Source organism: Equus asinus, chromosome 16 (genome assembly GCF_041296235.1).
Source record: "Equus asinus isolate D_3611 breed Donkey chromosome 16, EquAss-T2T_v2, whole genome shotgun sequence".
NCBI classification, from domain to species: Eukaryota; Metazoa; Chordata; class Mammalia; order Perissodactyla; family Equidae; genus Equus; species Equus asinus.
In genome coordinates, this window is record NC_091805.1 from 51,028,284 (window position 1) to 51,046,448 (window position 18,165).

General features: G+C 43.1%; 1 protein-coding gene and 1 long non-coding RNA gene across 2 annotated transcripts in view; one reads left to right on the forward strand and one right to left on the reverse strand.

The window, feature by feature from the left end:
* Positions 1 to 7,835, reverse strand: part of NOTCH2 (notch receptor 2) — a 153,422-nt gene extending 145,587 nt beyond the window's left edge. Inside the window, exon 1 of the mRNA XM_014831045.3 lies at positions 7,387 to 7,835. Coding sequence (XP_014686531.1) covers positions 7,387 to 7,459 — 73 coding nt within the window. The 5' untranslated portion in view covers positions 7,460 to 7,835. The remainder of the gene's footprint in view (positions 1 to 7,386) is intronic.
* Positions 7,766 to 15,765, forward strand: LOC106824638 (uncharacterized). Its single transcript, XR_011494953.1, has 5 exons — positions 7,766 to 7,895; positions 8,230 to 8,403; positions 11,265 to 11,406; positions 12,770 to 12,864; positions 14,338 to 15,765. It is a non-coding gene; the product is annotated as an uncharacterized lncRNA (long non-coding RNA).
* The last annotated feature ends 2,400 nt before the right edge of the window (positions 15,766 to 18,165 follow it).

An 18,165-nucleotide genomic window follows, 5' to 3' on the forward strand; every position in this document is an offset into this window, starting at 1 on the left:
GAGTGGCAAGGGACAGTAAGATGACCCCCCAAGAGTTTGTTGAATCATATCTAGTAAAGTCCAAACTTTGAGGAGCTGGTAAAACAGGGTTTTGCCAAGACAAGCACAAGAGGGTGAGGGAAATGTTAGTACGATTAATCAATGCCACCTGAGGCAGCAACTCTGGGTGTGTCCATACCGCACCTCAGTCATTGCCTGGCTGTGATGAGAAGTTCCTTCAGCTACTGCCACTGAGAACTAGATCTTCCAAAGAAGATACTTTCACCTTAAGTTGTCCTAGATCAGGCTCGGCATCCCGGACTGAGAACTCAGCCCTCTCTCTTGCCACAAACCCACTAATAGACATAATAAACACCACAACATGTGCCAAATTTATACTTACACCCCCACCACACAAATGGGTCTTTGTCTTTTCCCCAAGTCAAGTTTTGATACCCCTAAATTACAGCAGAGAAAGAGAACAGCAGACAAGCCCAGCAGGGGTGAATGGGGGGTCACTATTCCCTGGTGGAGCTGGAATTTACTCCCCCAGACTCTACAGCTCTTAGTCAGCCTCACTGCAGGAAACTGCTTTCAGAGAGTGTAGATAAGTGATGAAATGACTGTGCTTCATATTCCTAATTGTGTGCTCATCTGTCTTGTCTCCATGATGATGTCAGCTCTTTGGGGTCAGGACCCTACCTTCTACTTGGTCAACGATTCCCACACATCTAGGAGAGTAGAATACCCTGTACTCCTGGCCACATGATATTAAGGGAAACACACAAATTAAGGATAACAACACACCACAATCCTCCCTAACACACAATTAAGACAGCAGAGCTACAAAGATAAATCTTGGCACCAATAGCCAGGGCTCCTACCAGAGTATTATACAAAAACATATATTTACATATATAAATAAATTAATACAATAATCGCTTCACTTTTCTCACTCTAAGCTATGGCTTCTATCATCTCCCCTTCTAGGCTTTACTCTTCTTTTTAAGGTCACAATGCATTTTCTGCCATACAGCTGGTATTCCCCTCAAAATGGAGAGAGGGAGAGAAAGAACAGATCTCCAGCAAACCTCCTATCACTACAATGAACACTGCAGTCTGTCCTATCCAGAGGCCATGAGCATATCCTTTCAGATCTGAAGTCACGTCCTTTTTCCTATCAAGGACAACAATATCAAGTATCTGTATCAGAGCAGTGTTCCTGGGCTCGTTCTTGCAGGGTCCCTGGGCCCCTCTTATTCTGCTTAAGAAGTCCTTGATTCCTCCTTTATTCACCCTTCTTTATTTCATTTGCTGCTGCAGCCCAGATACCCCAAAAGCAAGACTGCCTGAAATGAATGGCCTTTATATCTTTCTGCACTAACACATCTGAGGGAAATCCCTGACATCAGATACGTTCATGGGTTAACAAAGCAGACATCCTCAAAGGCAGCATCACTCACAAGGGCTGAGGACAGAATTCTTTAATGGACACCAAAAAGACTGGAACACCTATGTATGCTGGCACCTCAGGTAACATTCTGATGAAGGAATAAGGAGGCATCCACCAAACTCATGCATGACACACACACAGCAGTCCTAAGACTTTGCATAGTGTGTAGATTATTTTTTGAAAGACAAAACCTACAATTTTACTAGCCTTATGGAGATAACAGAGCAGCTTTCTTCTCCCTAGGGACCTAGTATGCAGCAAGAAGGGGCAAAAAAGACCACAGGACCCAGTCAAAGCAACCCATTCTAGCACTATCAAAGAACAAACCAACAAAAACTAAACTATAAACCTTTGGCTTCTCCACATTCACTCTGCAGTAATTCCAAAACTTGCCAGATATAAAAATTACCAGACTATTTCTTAAATATACAAATTCCCAGACACTATTCCAGACCCAGTGAATCAGAATCTCTAGGAGAACACCCCAAATTGGATCATCTTCATGCTCCTCATTGAGTTTAACTTCTTTCAAGGAGGGGGAGGTGTCAGTTCAATAAGGTACCCCTTTTGGATCCCTGTCGTCCACAGGGCTCAGGACTCTATAAGGCAAATTCCTGAGAAGACACCAATAGGTGCAAATCATAAGGAGACTGATTACAGCTGAATATAAGATCTTTCTAAGAATTAGAGCTGTCCAAAGGTGGACTAACCTGCCTCTGGAGGCAGGGAGCTGCCTATCACAAGAGGTATTCAAGCAGAAAGAAGGCAGGCTACCTCTTGACCAGGATGTTGTAAGAGGAACAGATCCAGCACGGGATGGACAGAAGAACTAGATGAATTTTAAAGTTCCTGCCAGCAGGTAAGTCAACAAAGAGGAAAATTTCAGCTACTCACTAATTAACAAAAAGAGATAGAATAAAAGCCTGTAGGTGGGGTCAGCTTTCAACTGATCTTTTCTCTTCAAAGGAGAAAGGAGCACAAAGACACATCTCTGACTCACCACCAGCCTCTCCTCCAGAACGTTCCAGAGGTGGGGAGGACAGACCAGGAGTCACAGATGCTGTGACCAAGCCTGCCGCTCAGCTGACTCTGCATGTTGGGCATATGCTAGACAAGTTTTGTAGGTCAGAGAAGAAATACACGTGAGATAGTCCCTGAACTCAAGAAGCAAATCCTGTAGGGGAGACAGCTCACACACTATATGGTTCTCTCAAAAATTTATCATATCCCACCTTTGGAGTTTGTCAATGGTAGTGGTTTTCAGGGAGCTCTCTTGATGGGAAAGAAAACAAATAAACTTTACTAAATGTACATATCCTCTTAGTCCAGTACAAGTCTGCCATATCGAGCTCACAATGAAAGAAATCTCAAAAAAAAATCATCTAACAAACATAAACTTAGTTAACTCTAATTTTAAAAATAGTATTCCAGTAGACCCCAAAATGACCAAATTACAATAAAATGTGGCAACTCTGAACAAAATAATAGAAATTGCTGGCCTAGTAATATACTAATACAGAAAGCAGTAGTAGCAACTCAGGGGAGAGGCAGGGGGTGGGTGCCAGCGCCTTTGAGGTTAAATTCCAAAGTCAAAGTGACCTTTATGAATTGCAGAAGTGATCAGAACAAAAAGAGAGAGAGAGAAGAAACCACACACACAGAAATTCAAAATGGCAAGTTTAAATAAAACATCCGGGGAAGGGAAAAATTTGTCTTTTCCCCAAATGTAAGGTAAGCAATGACTTTTACAAATACTATTTTTTAAAAAACTGTCTTGGAGTATCACAGTAGCCAGAATAAGAAAATGACTAAAAGTAATTGTTCAAATGAACAAATATTTATTGAGTGCCTATTAGACGCCAAGGCACTGTGCTAGGTATAAGGGTAGGGGTGGGAACATTAGAATAAACACATAAATGAAAAAGAGTTATTTTCGTCAACAAGTACACATGAACAATAAGCACTTGAGGATATTCTGAGTGCTTTTATGTACATGAGCTCATTTGTGCAAGAGACAGAAGTGGTGTGGAGAGTGGCCAAGGCATTGGACTGAGGACCAGGAGAGAGAGATTCCAGTCTCAACTCTGTAACTGGCTCAAAAACTATGGACAACATACCTGAGCAAATGGAGGACCAAAACTGCCCTCCCCCAAGATCAGAAGACTAATTAATTACAGACCTGAAGGAGAATTCTGGTCTTCTGGCTCCTAGACAGTGATCTTTCCAAAATATTAGACATATGGTGTACCAATAAAGAGATAAAAACAGAAGAAAAGAAAACCTTTTGGTTTGAAGTCATTTGCAAAGGACGGGAAGAAGAAAAGAAGAGAATCAGGAAAGGGTGGGAGGAAACTGAAAGGTTCAAGTTGCATTAGTTAGAGATGTCCAGAAAGGAAGCACTTAAATAACAAGTGTAAACACAATGTAAGGATAATGTAAAATCTCTTATTATATTCTCATTCAAATCACTGCTTAGAATTTTTTACTCTAAAATCATTAAGGACCAACAGATAAAAGGTCCAAAATGATATAGATGAATGAGCTTGAGGAAAAAGAGATAACAGAAGAAGTGGGGCAGTGGGGGGGGGGGGGGGGGTAGTTTATAATAATATCATTCAAATACACAAAGCCCTTCTGAAGAGACAATTGGAACCCACTAGCCCAGATGAACAAGAAGAAATGGCATCACACTCTACAGCTTTTATGTTAGCAATTTACAAAATCTTTCAGAGTCAGAAGGTTAAACATTGGAATGTCTGACTAAGGTTAGGTTCATTCTGGAAATCATTCAAATTAAGAAGGAAACACTCCACATACACACCTGAAGGCACAATAATGAACCATCATGGGTTCCAATCAATGCGCTGTATCAGAACCTATAAATCTTGGAAAATGCAGACTCTCAGACCTATTATATCAGAATCCCTGGGTGCTGAGCCTAAGAATCATCCGAGCAGATTCTGAAGCAGCCAGACCGTGGAGCTTTGTTCTATCACAGAGGACAGGGTAAGGAGGGGGACTACTAGGAATTGCATCAGAGAGTGGGAACTAGATCAATGCAAATTTTGTGGGCAAAATAGAATTGCTGTGGGTGTGATATTTTTAAAATGTATTATAAGGCTGCTCTGAAGCATCCAAGCATATCCCACTGAATTTAAACATTTTCTAAAGGTCCTGAAGTCAGCAACTACAGTTCAGGTGAACCCAAAGTTACTCCTCTATGTCGTAACGAGTCTACAGAAGAGGCAGTGGAGGGGGACTGGCACAGAGAGACGCCAAGGAGATGTGGGTAAATACTTTTAAAAACCAAAACATCAGGAAGAGGAAAAGAGACCAGAAATAATCACTCGCCTTCCTCCTCCCTTCCAAAAAACGAGTAATAATAAAGAAAGAACAAGAAGAAAGAGAAAAGGAAAGTAGTTTTAGGGTACATTTCATCTCCATCTGAAAGAAAAAAAACAATCGCTCTTTGTGATTTTTTAAAAAGCAAGAGAAGAATTCAGCTGAGAAGTTATCTAGCAGGCAGAAAAACCAGGGAGTCACTGCCCATGGCAAAGCAAAAGTAAACAAGGAGCAAGGGGTGGTCTTGGATAGCTGTTTAGACAATCAGACAGAGGGGTTGACAGCTCCTTGCCTTAGGAACTCAGTGATGTTTAAATTAACGACTGGCCACAAGCCAAATACAGGAACACTCAAAAGTTTGGAAGAGTGTTATAATTGGTACCTCGGCAAAACACAATGCTGATAAGCTGAGAAGATTCAAGAAGCCTTCACTGCTAGACTCTGAAAAGTTTTAAGATTTGTACTGAGAAATGTTTTTTAACCTCTTATAGTGCAGTAGCTTAGTATCTGAAGAATACCTGTCGATTTTTTAAAAATTAAAATATCAAATCTTGTCCTTTCAGCTAATTGACTAACACTCACTTTTCCACCTGAAAGGCAGCTAGTAATAGCAATACCTGCTCAGTGCAGAAGTATAAAAGAGGGTGTCATTCTCTGTAGTGAGGGCCTAGAATGAGAAGCCCTGTGTGTCAGAGTATCCTACTTCTGACACCAGTCTTATCATTTAACACTTAATTTTGCAATCATATTATTCCTTCCAGCTCTCTAAAGGTTATTTCTTGAGTTCTATTTTATAGGTGAGGAGACAACAGATCATGAAGATTACATTATTTACTAAAACAAGTTAATGGAAGACCAAGGATTGTAACCCTCAGACTAGCCCATTGTTTATACTCCTCTCTATCCTAAATCTACACTTATACTAAAGTTCCCACTCAAACAAAAAAGAAATGCAAAAATGCCAATCTACATGCTTTGTCAAACTCTTCCGAAACAACAGTTTTTGTTCATCATCACACAGCCTCATGGTCCACTTCTGAAATTCTTAGGGACCTAGAGGTGTGAAGAATTTGAACTTCCCAAGAAGAATGTGGTTGATGCTGAACCCAGCCCTGTAATAAATAACCTTGTTCTCTTTTAAACATCTGTGATTGGCATGTCGACTGCCTGTTAACAATGAACAAACAGCAAATTTTTCTGAAGCTCCTCATCTTCTTAACCTTTTCTTTGCAAAGAGACACAGCTCATATACTAGTTTTTTGATAAAAGTAAAAATTTTCCTTCAGATTAGGCTAGGAAAAGAAGGGACCCCTTTCAATTTCAACAAACATGCACAAGCGACCATCCCACTGGAAGCAGAGTTGGGAAAAAATAAAAACCAGCCCTGCCCTGAGAGGACTTTCTACCTTTTGACTGCCATGGGTTTAATACACATTCTCTTAATTAATCCTATTAGCTGGGTAATTTTATTCCCATTTTATTGGTGAGTTCATACAGCATAGCTGGACTTGAACCCAGGATTACAGAGCAGGGCTCCAAAGCCCCAGCTCTTTCCACTAAACAGCCTGAAGAAATCTGGAATCCAAGAGTGCGAGTGGGATGGGTAACATATGATTCGATTTCCTTTCCTTGGTCCAACCGTGTTAAGAAAGGCTGTTGCAAATATCCAACCATAAAGAGGCTTTCTAAGGAAGCACTTTGAATTAACGTATCCACTTTTCCTCACCCGCCCGTGCCCCACCCCCAACCATGCCAAAAGAGCAGCAAATGTCGCAGCCAGGTTGGAGGAGTTGGTGATCGTCACACCACATTCCTGGGGCTGGACACAGACTCTGAAACAGCGCCCGAGGTCCGCGCCTCGGAAAGAATAACAGCAGTTGAGATTTTTAAATCATATGGCTCACCATGCAGCCACACCAGTTTTCCTTCTGCTCCTGCCTCCACCTTTCCAAGACTCGAGCCAAACAGACCGGATTCATCGGGACCATGGATTCGGAGTGTCAGAATTCAGACGCATCGCAAAACCCTGTCCCCATCCAAACCAAACCCACCCACCCACCCAGATTGTGTGCCTCCCTTTGGCGAAGCGAAGGCAGGCTGTGAAGGTGCAAGCCGTTGGCCTTGGAGGCCCTGCCCCCGCTCGCTCCTCGCCAGAATCTGGCATTCCTTCGCTCAGCCCATCTGCGGTCCGCGGCCGGCGAGGGCTCGTCTCGGGCAGCCCGCCCCCGGCTCTCCCTCAACCCCAGGAAACGCGGAACCAAAAGGGCAAGACTGCCCAACTCCCCGAACTCAAGCGCTCGAGAAAGGGGGTTTCTGAGACTTGCTGCCCGGCCTTCCTCCGGCCGAGGAGGCGTGTGTGGGGCCACCCGCGAGGGGAGCCGGAGGCAGCGGGGAGCGAGGGGAGGAGGCACTCCCGGGGAGGGGGCCCCGACGATGTGCAAACTTTCGGGAACCAAGTGGCCTCGCTCCGCGCCGACGGCCGAGCCCGGCCTTATCCCAGAGAGGAGGACGCAAGGAGGGGAATGGTCGCCCCAGGTGGCCGGCCGGGCCGGGCGGGGGCGGGGTGCGCGGGCCTGGGCACGGGGGACAGCAGCCCTCGGCGCGGTACTCACCACGGGCGGGGGCCGCGCGGCACAGCCAGAGCGCCAGCAGCGCCCACAGCTGAGCCGGGCGCAGGGCGGGCATCTTCTCGGTCGCCTCCTCCTCCGCCGCCGCCGCCTGGGCAGATCCACATGGGAAGGGGGTCCCGACAGAGAAGCCCCCACTTTCTCCTCCCCTACTCCTGCTTTTGCGGCTCACGGCCTCGCGCTGCGCCCCGAAGCTCAGCTTCAATGCCTCCACTCCCTGTACCCCAAGGCCGCAGCTCCTGGGCCGCCGCCTCAGCCGCCGCCCGAAGTTTTGCCGAAACTTTCTCGGGTGTGCAGCGAAGCAGCCTCGTGTGTCCTTCCGCCTCGCCCGCCTCCTCCCTCTGCAAACCCCGCCCCCCTGTCGCCCTAGCCGGGCCCCGCCGCCTTCGGCACCCAGGGGTTTCCCGCAGGAAGAAGCGCCGGCCCGAGCTGCGCGCGGAGGGATCTACTACGGTCCTCAGACACCCACTCCAGCCTTCTCCAAGCCGCGTTGGGTACGGACGCGCCTTAACTCAGTCGGCGCTGGAGCGCCTCGCTGGGCCGGTCTCTGGTGAAGGGGGTGGGTGTTAGGACTCTGAGCTTCATACACTAGGATTGCCGAGATCGTGAACTTGCAGGGAGAGACAGCCCTCATCCAGTGAGATAGGTCTCGCCCCGCACACCCACGCGTCCACACACTCTCGAGCTAGCTAGAGGAAGGCAGTAGAGAAGGACCAGTGCTGTCAAAGAAGGAAATAGGGGCTAAGGCGCCAAAGCCGTTTAAAATGAACAGAGCCATCAACTGGGCTGTGCTGTACCATTCATTCATTCTTTCATTCATTCGTTTAGCAACTATTTCTTAAGCGCCTTATTTTGGGAAGCGTTGTGCTTGGCACGATGAAATGATACCAAAGACGCATGATGCGCAAGCTACTTTTGAGCACCAGGACTTTGCTGCTGCGGGCCGGTGAATTCAGAGAAGGCTTTCACGGAGGAGCTGGGATGAGAGCAGGATCTTGAAAGGTTAGTAAAATTTGTGTAGGACAAGGAGACCAGCTAAGGATATTCATTGTAACATTTTCTGTAATAGCCAAAAATTGGAAACAACCTAAATGCCCACCCATAGAGGAATGGATGAATAATGGTATACTTATAAACTGAAATGCAGTACAGCAACTGAAAATACTATATTCACATATATCAATAGGGATGAATCTTAAAAATAAAATGATAGTGAAAAATTAATTGCTGAAGGAGATATAAAGTATATCATTTATGTATGTTTAAATTTTTTCAAAATAATACTATATATGATTTATGGATGCATGCCATACAGTATATAGTCATAGAATATAACTGAAATAATGGTTACTTTCAAGGCAGGACCCGGGGGATGTGATCATACATGGGTACAAATGGGCTTGCTATTTGTAAGAAAAGAAATAAACGGCAAAAAAAAAAAGTTTATGTGGGTGTAGCATTCCAGGTGAGAGCCACTGTAAAAGCAAAGGTACAGATCAGGGAATGAGTAGATGAGTTCTGGCACTATGAGCAGTGACAGGAGTCAAGGAGGGAAAGAGTGTTGGGACCAGATTATGCAGGACCTTGAATGACAAGCTGAAAAGGGGGAGGGGCAGTTCTCTCTTAGGTCACGGAAAACCATTGAAGGTTTTTGAACAGGAGTGAGACTTGATGGAAAGGAAGGTTGCTCTGATAATCCTGTGCAAAATTGATTGTCAGGAGCAAAAGATGAACTGGAGTCCAAGGGCCAGTCAGGAGTTGGTGAAACAGACCAGGCATGGGTGATGAAGGGCTGAACTAATGAGGTAAATGTCAGAGTGGAAAGGAAGAGATGGATCTGAGACAATCTTGAAAGAAAAAAAAGAGAGTGGGGGGAGGGGCAAACCCATGTGACTAATTGGATGTGGGAGTTTATAGTCCTTTTGGGGAGGGAAATCCTACCCACAGAGCCTCTCCCTGGCTCCTATAGGATAAAGTCCAAACTTCTAAAAAACGGTAAATACAAGGCCTTTACTTCATTGGGCCCCATCTCTTGTCCTCTCTGCCCCCACTGTGAACTTTACACAATAACGGTATTGAATGACTTGAGATTCCCCCAAACATCTTCTTGTTTCAGTCTCTGTACCTTCTGTTCCCCTGGCTTAGAATGACTCTTGTAGTCCCCTTCCCTCCTCCTCTTGTTGAACTTCTAATCATCATTCATCCTTCAGTCCTGAGAAGGCTTTGCAAATTCCTTCCCCTCACAGACAGTCTCTTGGCTATACTGCTTCTTTATCTTACACTGATATCTATTTTTCACACAGGACTCCTTATATTTTCATCTTCTCAACTAGATTAGGAGGTCCTTATGGGCAAGGACCATGGCCTTATTCATTCCCAGCGTCTATCACATAATAGCTATTGAACTAGAATGTAAAACAACAGTAAACAGGTGCAAGTCAGTATGATCATTGGCTTATGAAGTTGCAACACTGGATTTTAATAAGCACTTTATAATAGCTAAGCAAGTACTATTATTGAAAGTAGTCACCTTGGGATGCTAGAAACTCTTCAAAAATAACATAATTAGTCAAGATAGTTTTGGAATTTCCCTTGTGCAAATACGTTCAGAGAAAGATAATAACATTACTTTTTAGTTGTGGACCCATAGAGTTAACAGCTTGATCATTCTCTTTACTCACTAAATATAGCTCATGGTGACTTGGCTATATATAAATTTTAAAAATCACTTGCAAAAGTTAGATTTGTCACTGTTAAAATCTATTCAGAAGAATGTAGGAGTAATCATTCCCAAAGAGCAGTTCTAGAAATGACTGGGGCTATGCCAACATTATCAAAACAGGTGTGCAGTTTCTGAAGGTGACTGTTTTAAGGAAAGAAGTTATTATGATCACATCTAACTTTTTTTTGGTTTTGTTACAATGTTAAATTTATTGCATACATTTCCATAAGGACAAGAGGAATAAAGAATAAATGTTATGAGTGAAAGTAGAAGGCTATGACCAAAGAATTGTTTTAAAAGACGTGTTTCGGAGGAAGCTATGGATATAAATTGGTAAAAACAAAACAAAACAAAAAGGGAGCTGAAAATCAAGGGAAGAAGTAGAATTGGCAAAAACTGAGAGATGAGAACAAGAAGTCCAACCCATCAACAAGCATTTTGGTGAATATTTACCATGGGTGAGATCCTGTGTGAGGAGTTGAGAGAGAAAGAGAGACAAGTAATCAACAGTTAAGATCAGTATGACAAGTAGAGTGTTGCGGGTTCACAGCTGAGGAACTGGGTAGTCCAGTCAGGGTAGGCTTCCAGGAACACCTCAGCAGCCAGACTAAGACTTGGAGGACCAAAGATTAAGCAAGCAAAGAAGAGATTTCTCATGTTTAGAGGTCTAAGGCTATTTGAGGCACAGGGAACAAGTATAGAGGCAGGTAAACAATAGAAACCAGAGCCTGTTACCTAAAGCGGGAAGACAAGAACTTAGGCAGGGCCTGTGGGAATGCAGAAAAGATGGGCATTGGCTCCTAAGACTAATAACTGCTTAGATGAAAGAGGAACAGTAGATCAAGGAATAAGCAATGACCTCAGTATCTTGAGGCATAATGAGCTATTCCCAGATATAGGAAATATAGGAGAAGGGAAAGGAGGTTTGGTAGAGTATTTAAGCAGGCAAGATATCAAAGTCTCTGGAAGGGGAAAATGGTGTTCAGGAGGAGCAGCAGCAGCTGTTGACTGCTTCAGGGAAAGCCAGGAGTAGACTGACTGAACTGTACTGAAATATGCTTTCTGCTATTGGCCTCTCCCCAAAGCTAAGCCTAAATTCCAGTGTGTGCATTTAGGTGACCATTTCTCTCATCCCTCTCAGAAGCCAAGGGGTCTTGTGATGGTGTCTCAAAACTTGAGTAGCAGCTGAGGATATGAAGGCAAGGATCTGCCTGGAGATGTCAGCCCCAAATGTACTCAGCACATTAATTACTCAGTTGAATTGGAGCATGGTCTTCCCCAAGGTGAGTGCTTCTAGTCAAAGCAAATCCAACTTTGTAGGAGAAATTGGCAGGAAAACATTCAGGTGATCCTATAATTAATCATAGCTATTGCTATTCCTTAAAGTTCCATAGCTTCACTGATACAAAGAAAAATAGGATCCCACAAACTTTCATCTGAAAGAAAAATCTCAGTCTCCAAGACCAAATAAAAATTTACAGATGATTAACAGTCTAAGGGCCAATTCTAGTTTTCGTTTTAGTCAAAACTAAATATATATGTATATACGTATGTATATACATATGTATGTATATGTCTTTAATAATTAAAACTCACATGTAAAATTGCCTCCTGAAACAAATGCAAAATTAGGCACTTACTTGTTCTCATGTCTGTTCTCTCAGATCCAATAAGCTGAAAAAACCCCACAAGGGCAGAGATCCTGTGTCATTTGTCTATTTTGCCCCAGTTCCTAGCACAGTAGTTAGTACACATATGTGCTCAATGTGTAACATTAAATAAATGTTGAGGGAGGGGCATATATATCTACATGAATTGGAGAGAGACGCAAGATTGAGAGAAAATCGAGGTGTTTCCAAGCCTGAATCATTTAAACACTATCAGTGCTGAAGAAAAGATTCTGGGGTCCATATTAAGGAAAGGTTGACATATCAAGCTACTCCACACATCTTACAACACAACCCAGGAACCTAGGGTTGTGTGATAAAGTGTTTGTGGAAGCAGGAATTAAAGGGAAGATTTCTTTCAAAATAATGCCTTGCATTTGTGAAGTGCTTCAGGCTTTCCAAGCCACTTTTAAGTATATTATCTGATTTGATCCTCAAAGCAATCGTGGGAAATAGCCAACCCAGTCATTATTATTCCCATTTCACAGATGGAGAAACTGAGATAGAGTTTAAGTGTCTTGCCCAAGGTTAAATAACTCCTTTGTGACAGAGTTGAGACAGAACCCTACTGTTTCTGATTTCTTATTCAGTCTCATTCCACTGTCCCTTCCTGCAACACTGTGAAGCATATCCAAGACAGTATTTAGTGTTGGGACCTCTGGGCAGAGGTCCACTAGCTTCTTATCACTTCCATATTGGTACAGAACAATCTGACCCACTGTAATTAGGAAACCTAAGCAAGCAAGTGCATTCTTTTATTTAAAAGCATTTTTTGAGAGCCTACCCTCTACAAAGCACATTCTTGACTCTGGCAGTACAAACATGAATCATATCCAGCCCCTGTTCTCTGGAGATCACAGGGCACTGAGTGAGGACAACATACAAACAACATAACTACAACAGAGATAAAGCACGGGGCTGTGGAAAAGAGAGTGCTGTGATTAATTCTAAGGCCACTTTCGTTTTGTCCTCTACACAGCCTGCAAGATACAAATGAACAGAGGTGGCCTATACAATTGGACTGTACAGTGTGAACACAAGAACCTTCTTTTATTCATGTCTGCAAATACCATGGTAATTGGGTCTTTGTCTTACATAGAGTAAGTGCCCAGTAAAGATACACATTCTGAGAGGTCCACCAGTTTCAGCCAAACAGAGAACAAGTTCTAGGAGGCAGGAGTTAATCTCAAGATCCAAACTAGCTCTGAGAATTAGGAGCCAATCAGACCCTTCAACTGAGCCTAGACCCAAATATGTAATACAAGAAATTGTAATTTTGGCTTCTTGACATATTTTTGTCCTTTTAAGAATGTGATTATTTCAATTCAATTGATATCAAGGAGAAGAAAGTTTCAGATTGTCTTTGTACAATTAACTCTTCCTAGCATGCATGTACCATGTGACGAATGGTACCTATAAAACTTAACTACGAATCCAAAATTCTCTGCTATCCATGAGATAAGCAGGAAAAGTTAGTACAGGAATGGTCACTTTAGCACTACCTGACTAAAAATTTCTTTTAGGTATTTTATGCAGGGAGATATTACACTTCAACTCCTAAGTGAGTGTACACTTTATAGATGTAATGATGTAAAAAAAGAGTTGACCTGTATGCACCAGGACATCTCCCTAATTCAAGAGTAGCATAAATCCACAACTGTGTAATTATCAAACCACAGTATTATTGGATGAGTCACAGTGCTTCAGCCACTCAAGTGGTTATACATCTCTGGATATTTGTGAAATGTTAAGGTGTTTGTTCTCAGGGACTATTCAATTGTTTCTACTCAACATTCTTATATTATTCCCTCACAATTAGCCAAGAAATTCTTGAGCAGTGAGGTCCAGGCATACAGAAAGTTTCCACCTTAAAGTATGGAAAAATCTGCATGCTGTCTGGGTGCAGATCACATCTAAGTCTCCTGAAGCAGAAGAAAAGAGAACGTTTTCTTATATGTGGAATTCAAAATGGTTAACTAACTAGGAGGATGGGGGCATCAAAAAGAAAGGAAAAGAAATCCCATTTTTAAAAGTAAGTGTAAAAAAATCTTCTAAAGTAATTCATCAGGAGATAATTAATGGCTGGCAACAGGTATTTATAATGGAAGCGTACATGGCCTTAACGAGAGGGTTTGCCTCTGAAAACATTCTAATTAAAAAGGGAAAGAGTAATTTTATAGGAAAGTACAAATCAGTGGTGTGTATGTGTGCTAATGTGTGCAGAGACAGAGGTGGTAATTGCTAGGCTCAGAGCAAGCATCTGTTGCTGAAAATAAAGACCTTGTAAATATACAAATGGGGTTTCCAACAAAGCTGAAAGTGGATCATTATTATTCATCAGTGTGGAATGGAATGTGAAATTGGAATTCAGCAGGCGAGTGGTGGTTGTACCTGATCTGGATATCAACTTATTTTTGTTTTTAATCATTCTGATTTCTGTTAAGAGTAATGTAATATGACTGCTCTGTTCTCTTGCTCAGACCACTGATCTAATCATTTTTCTTTCAAACATTTGAACTCTTTCCCTCTTATCACACATACTAAAAGCTGAAGCAGTAAAAGAACAGATGCGAGCAAGACAGAGAATGTTTCTGACATGAAGATCTACATCTGAGTCCAGGAAAGTACACTTCGTTGCCAAGATGAGCCCTGTGGACAGTTCACGCCTCTGCGAGTTTCTTTTGTAATTTATAGTCACCTCAAAAGAGCCTTCCTTAATTGAACTCTTATGGTCTAGAATACTTGCCTGTCTACTGAGGACTATCATTTGTTGTGGGTATAGATATTTTTAAGTAAGTGAAGGAATGGGTAGGATGAACACAGAATGACTTATGTAAACTCCTAGTGCTGGAATTAGGAGACAGCTTTCAAGTTTCTAAAAGGCAAACTTAGAACATGCAAAAAGTAGTATACTTCCTTACTCATCCACCACTTGGGGTTTTGAGGAGAAAAGAGAAGTAAGAAGGGTTGAGGAGAAGAAAAACAGAACGGAAGAGTTGGGAGAGGAAGGTGAAAGGGTGCTCTGGAGTAATATGCACCTGTTTGGAAGTGGGGAAGTGGCATGAACACCAGCAAAAGAAGAACCAATGTGGAGTTCCTCCTTGCACATCTCTCTCTTCCCTCTTGAAGGCCTGGGGTGAACCCACAGCATTGTTCTAGAGTTGAGAGAGAACCGCCCTCAGGACACCTCCCTGAATTCTCTCCAAAGAATTCAGAGTGCCCCCAGTCCCAATCAGTGCCCTCCATCATAAATATTTATGGATAATAATGACAATAATTGCATTCGTAATGGGAATGGCAGTAACCATTTATGGAGTGCTTATTGTGTGCCAGGCACTGTATTAAGCTCTTGACCTGCTATATTGTTTGTAATGCTCCAACCAGCTTATGAGCAGGTATTATTATTCCCACTTCACAGACAGAGAAAGTGAAGCCTGACAAGTTGCCCGAGAGCACACAGCTGCTGGGCAGTGGCACAGCCCAGGTCCATCTGACAACCTCCAGTGCCACACAGTTGACCTCTGCATGGCGTGTATGCCTGCCCACAGGTCTCTGCCTCAGAGATCCAAACCCATTTGTTGTTTAGACTTCCCACTTGAGCACTGAATAAGTCACCCTGTAACCATTTATTGTAAGCCTGGTCTCCTAAATTTGTTGATATAAGGGCTTGATCACATACCTCCTTTGTGCTCCCCCACGGCATAATCCCCAATCTCTTCCTTATCAGCCTCCAACTGTGGGACAACTCCAAGACTTCATTGCCCTGCTTCTGCCCCCTAGATGAGAGAAGGTCAGACAATTCTGCAGTGTGATTCCACACTACAACTTTTTATTTTGAAATACTCTCTTCTAAGTCTATCTAATAAAAGACAATTCCGGTAGGGAAAGAACCAATTCTATTGATTGCCACATCCTTGTTGAAATTATCAACAAAAATATATTTTCTTAAAAATTAAAGGAAAATCACCTATAATACCACCATGGATAACATTTTGATATGTTTTATTCAGTTGTTCCTGCATATGCACATTTCAAATAGTTATAACCAAGACATACAGTTTTTATCCTGCTCTCTCAGCTAATTCATATATCATAAATCGTTTCCTGTGATGCTACAGAGTTGTCATATATAACAGTGTTATGTCTGCATTATATTCCAGGATTGGTGATATAGAGCTAGAATGCTCTCTCTCTTAGTATTAAGATCTGTACCAGAGTTGTCCATCTCATTGCAGAGACAGCCCCTGCAGACAATCTACCCACACTGCTTCCACTGCCAAAGCCACTGGGGTGAATGGGTGGGCCCTTCAGCAGCTGAAATGGGTCAGCCCCAAAGAATCCCCTGCTACTGCTCTCTAACCTCACTACCCATCCCCCACCTCCATGGCATTTACAGCCTTTACCACTCTCCTCTGGCCTCTTTCTCTCTTTCTGTTCCCTGTTTCCTTGCCAGAAAAAGGCCTCACCTCCCACTTCAATAAAGACATCTCCTAGCACGATTATCACCTCCCCTGTAAAACATTTCCTTGCCTTCCCCATTTCTGTATTGGCAGGCCATCTAAGAACTCTTCCAACCTCTCTACCTCAACCTCATAACTTATCTCTTCTGTACCCACCTTTACTTCCTAGCCTTACATCTCAGAGAAGAGTCGTTGCTTCATTCCAATGCTAAGCCTTCCGCATTAGCCACTGATTTCATCCTCTTCTGCTTTTTCCAAGACCATTTTGCCATTGATTAGCCATCTGTACCCAGTGTCACTGTCATTCGGCTCTCCCTCTCTACTGGCTTAACCCCCTCAGCCGGCGATTTTCTTCCAGCCTTAAGGCACATGTGTGTGCACACACCCATGCACTTTCTATTGTAGGGTCACTCCCTACACTCTTTCCTCTCACTCTCAAACCTCTGAAAAGAGTAGTTTATCCCTTTCTGTTCTTGCTTCCTCAACCCATTACAGCTTCCTCTCACTACACTTGTTGAGCATCTACTACATGAAAACAATGGGGAAATAGAGATGAACAAGGCAGTCCCTGCTCCTGAGGAGCTTCTAGCTAGTGGGAAAGACAGACAGTAAACCAAACAATGCAACACGGTAAAATAAATGTCATAATAGAAATATGTGCAAAAGGATCCTTGAAAGGCTGCCTGGGGGAAACTGGAAGGACTTCCTAGGGAGGTGGCCCTTGAGTTAAGCCTTGAACAATGAGTTCAGTATTGCCAGGTAGAGACTGCATATATGTACAATGTTGAGTCAGGGAGAGCATACAACTGACAGAGGAAACAACTTACACAAAGGGCTGAGAAACCATAATATTAGTGATTATTTAGGGAATACCAGACAGCTCAGTTATTGGAATAGTTGGGTTCCTAGTAAGGACTGCTAGAGAAGAGATGGAGAAAGATTTGTTTAGGCCAATGGTTCTCAAGCTTTAGCAAGCATCAGAATTATTTAAAGGGCATACGAACACACAAATTTCTGGACTCCACTCCCAGAGTTTTGGGGTGGGGTCTGGGGTGAGGCTGGTAATTTGCATTTCCAGTAAGTCTCAAGTGATACTAATGCTGTTGGGCTGGAGACCACACTTTGAGAACCATTGGTTTAGTAACCTGGCTTTGGCTTAAATTGTTGTAGTGAAATTATTTTTATATGTCGCCAAAGACCTTCAACTGCCAAATTCAATGCACTCCTCAGTCCTCATCCTCCTTGACCATTTTTCAGTATTTGACACAATTGACAGTGTCTTAACTGGTCTCCCAGCTTCTAGTCTCACCTTCTTTCAGTCCATTCACTACACTGAAGCCCAGAGGACTGTCCAAAATACAAGTATAATCCTACCGCTCTGTACTTAAAACCTACCAGCGGCTCCCCATTCCCTGTAGTTAGAACCCAAACTCCACGGGCTGATACAGAAAACCCTTGGCACTCTGGCCACATTCACCTCCTCTCCTGCAGCTGTCCCCGTATTGCCCAGCCTACATCAAAGGCACATCAGACAACTGGCCAGTCCCCAGTCATGCTGTGGGCTCATGTGCTCTTCACCTCTGTGCATGCACTTTCTTTTGCCTGGCATGCCCTCCTTCCTGCCTCTTCCATCTTCCCCTTGACCTGTGGAATCCTAGCTCAAGGCCTAGCTCAAATGTCTTCTCCTCTGTGAAACTTTCCTCAGCCTTGTTGAGCCTTTCCCTGAGCCCCTCTACAGTTGGTTTCTGCATATTATATACACCATTTAACAATTAGTTGCACATGTAACTACAATATTTGGACCTAGTGGAGTGCGCAGTCTGAGTCTGTCTTATTATTTTTGTTATTCTCATTCAAGACAACCAATATAGGTGTGTTGAATGAATGTTGGGTACTTAGTACACACTCAATAAAT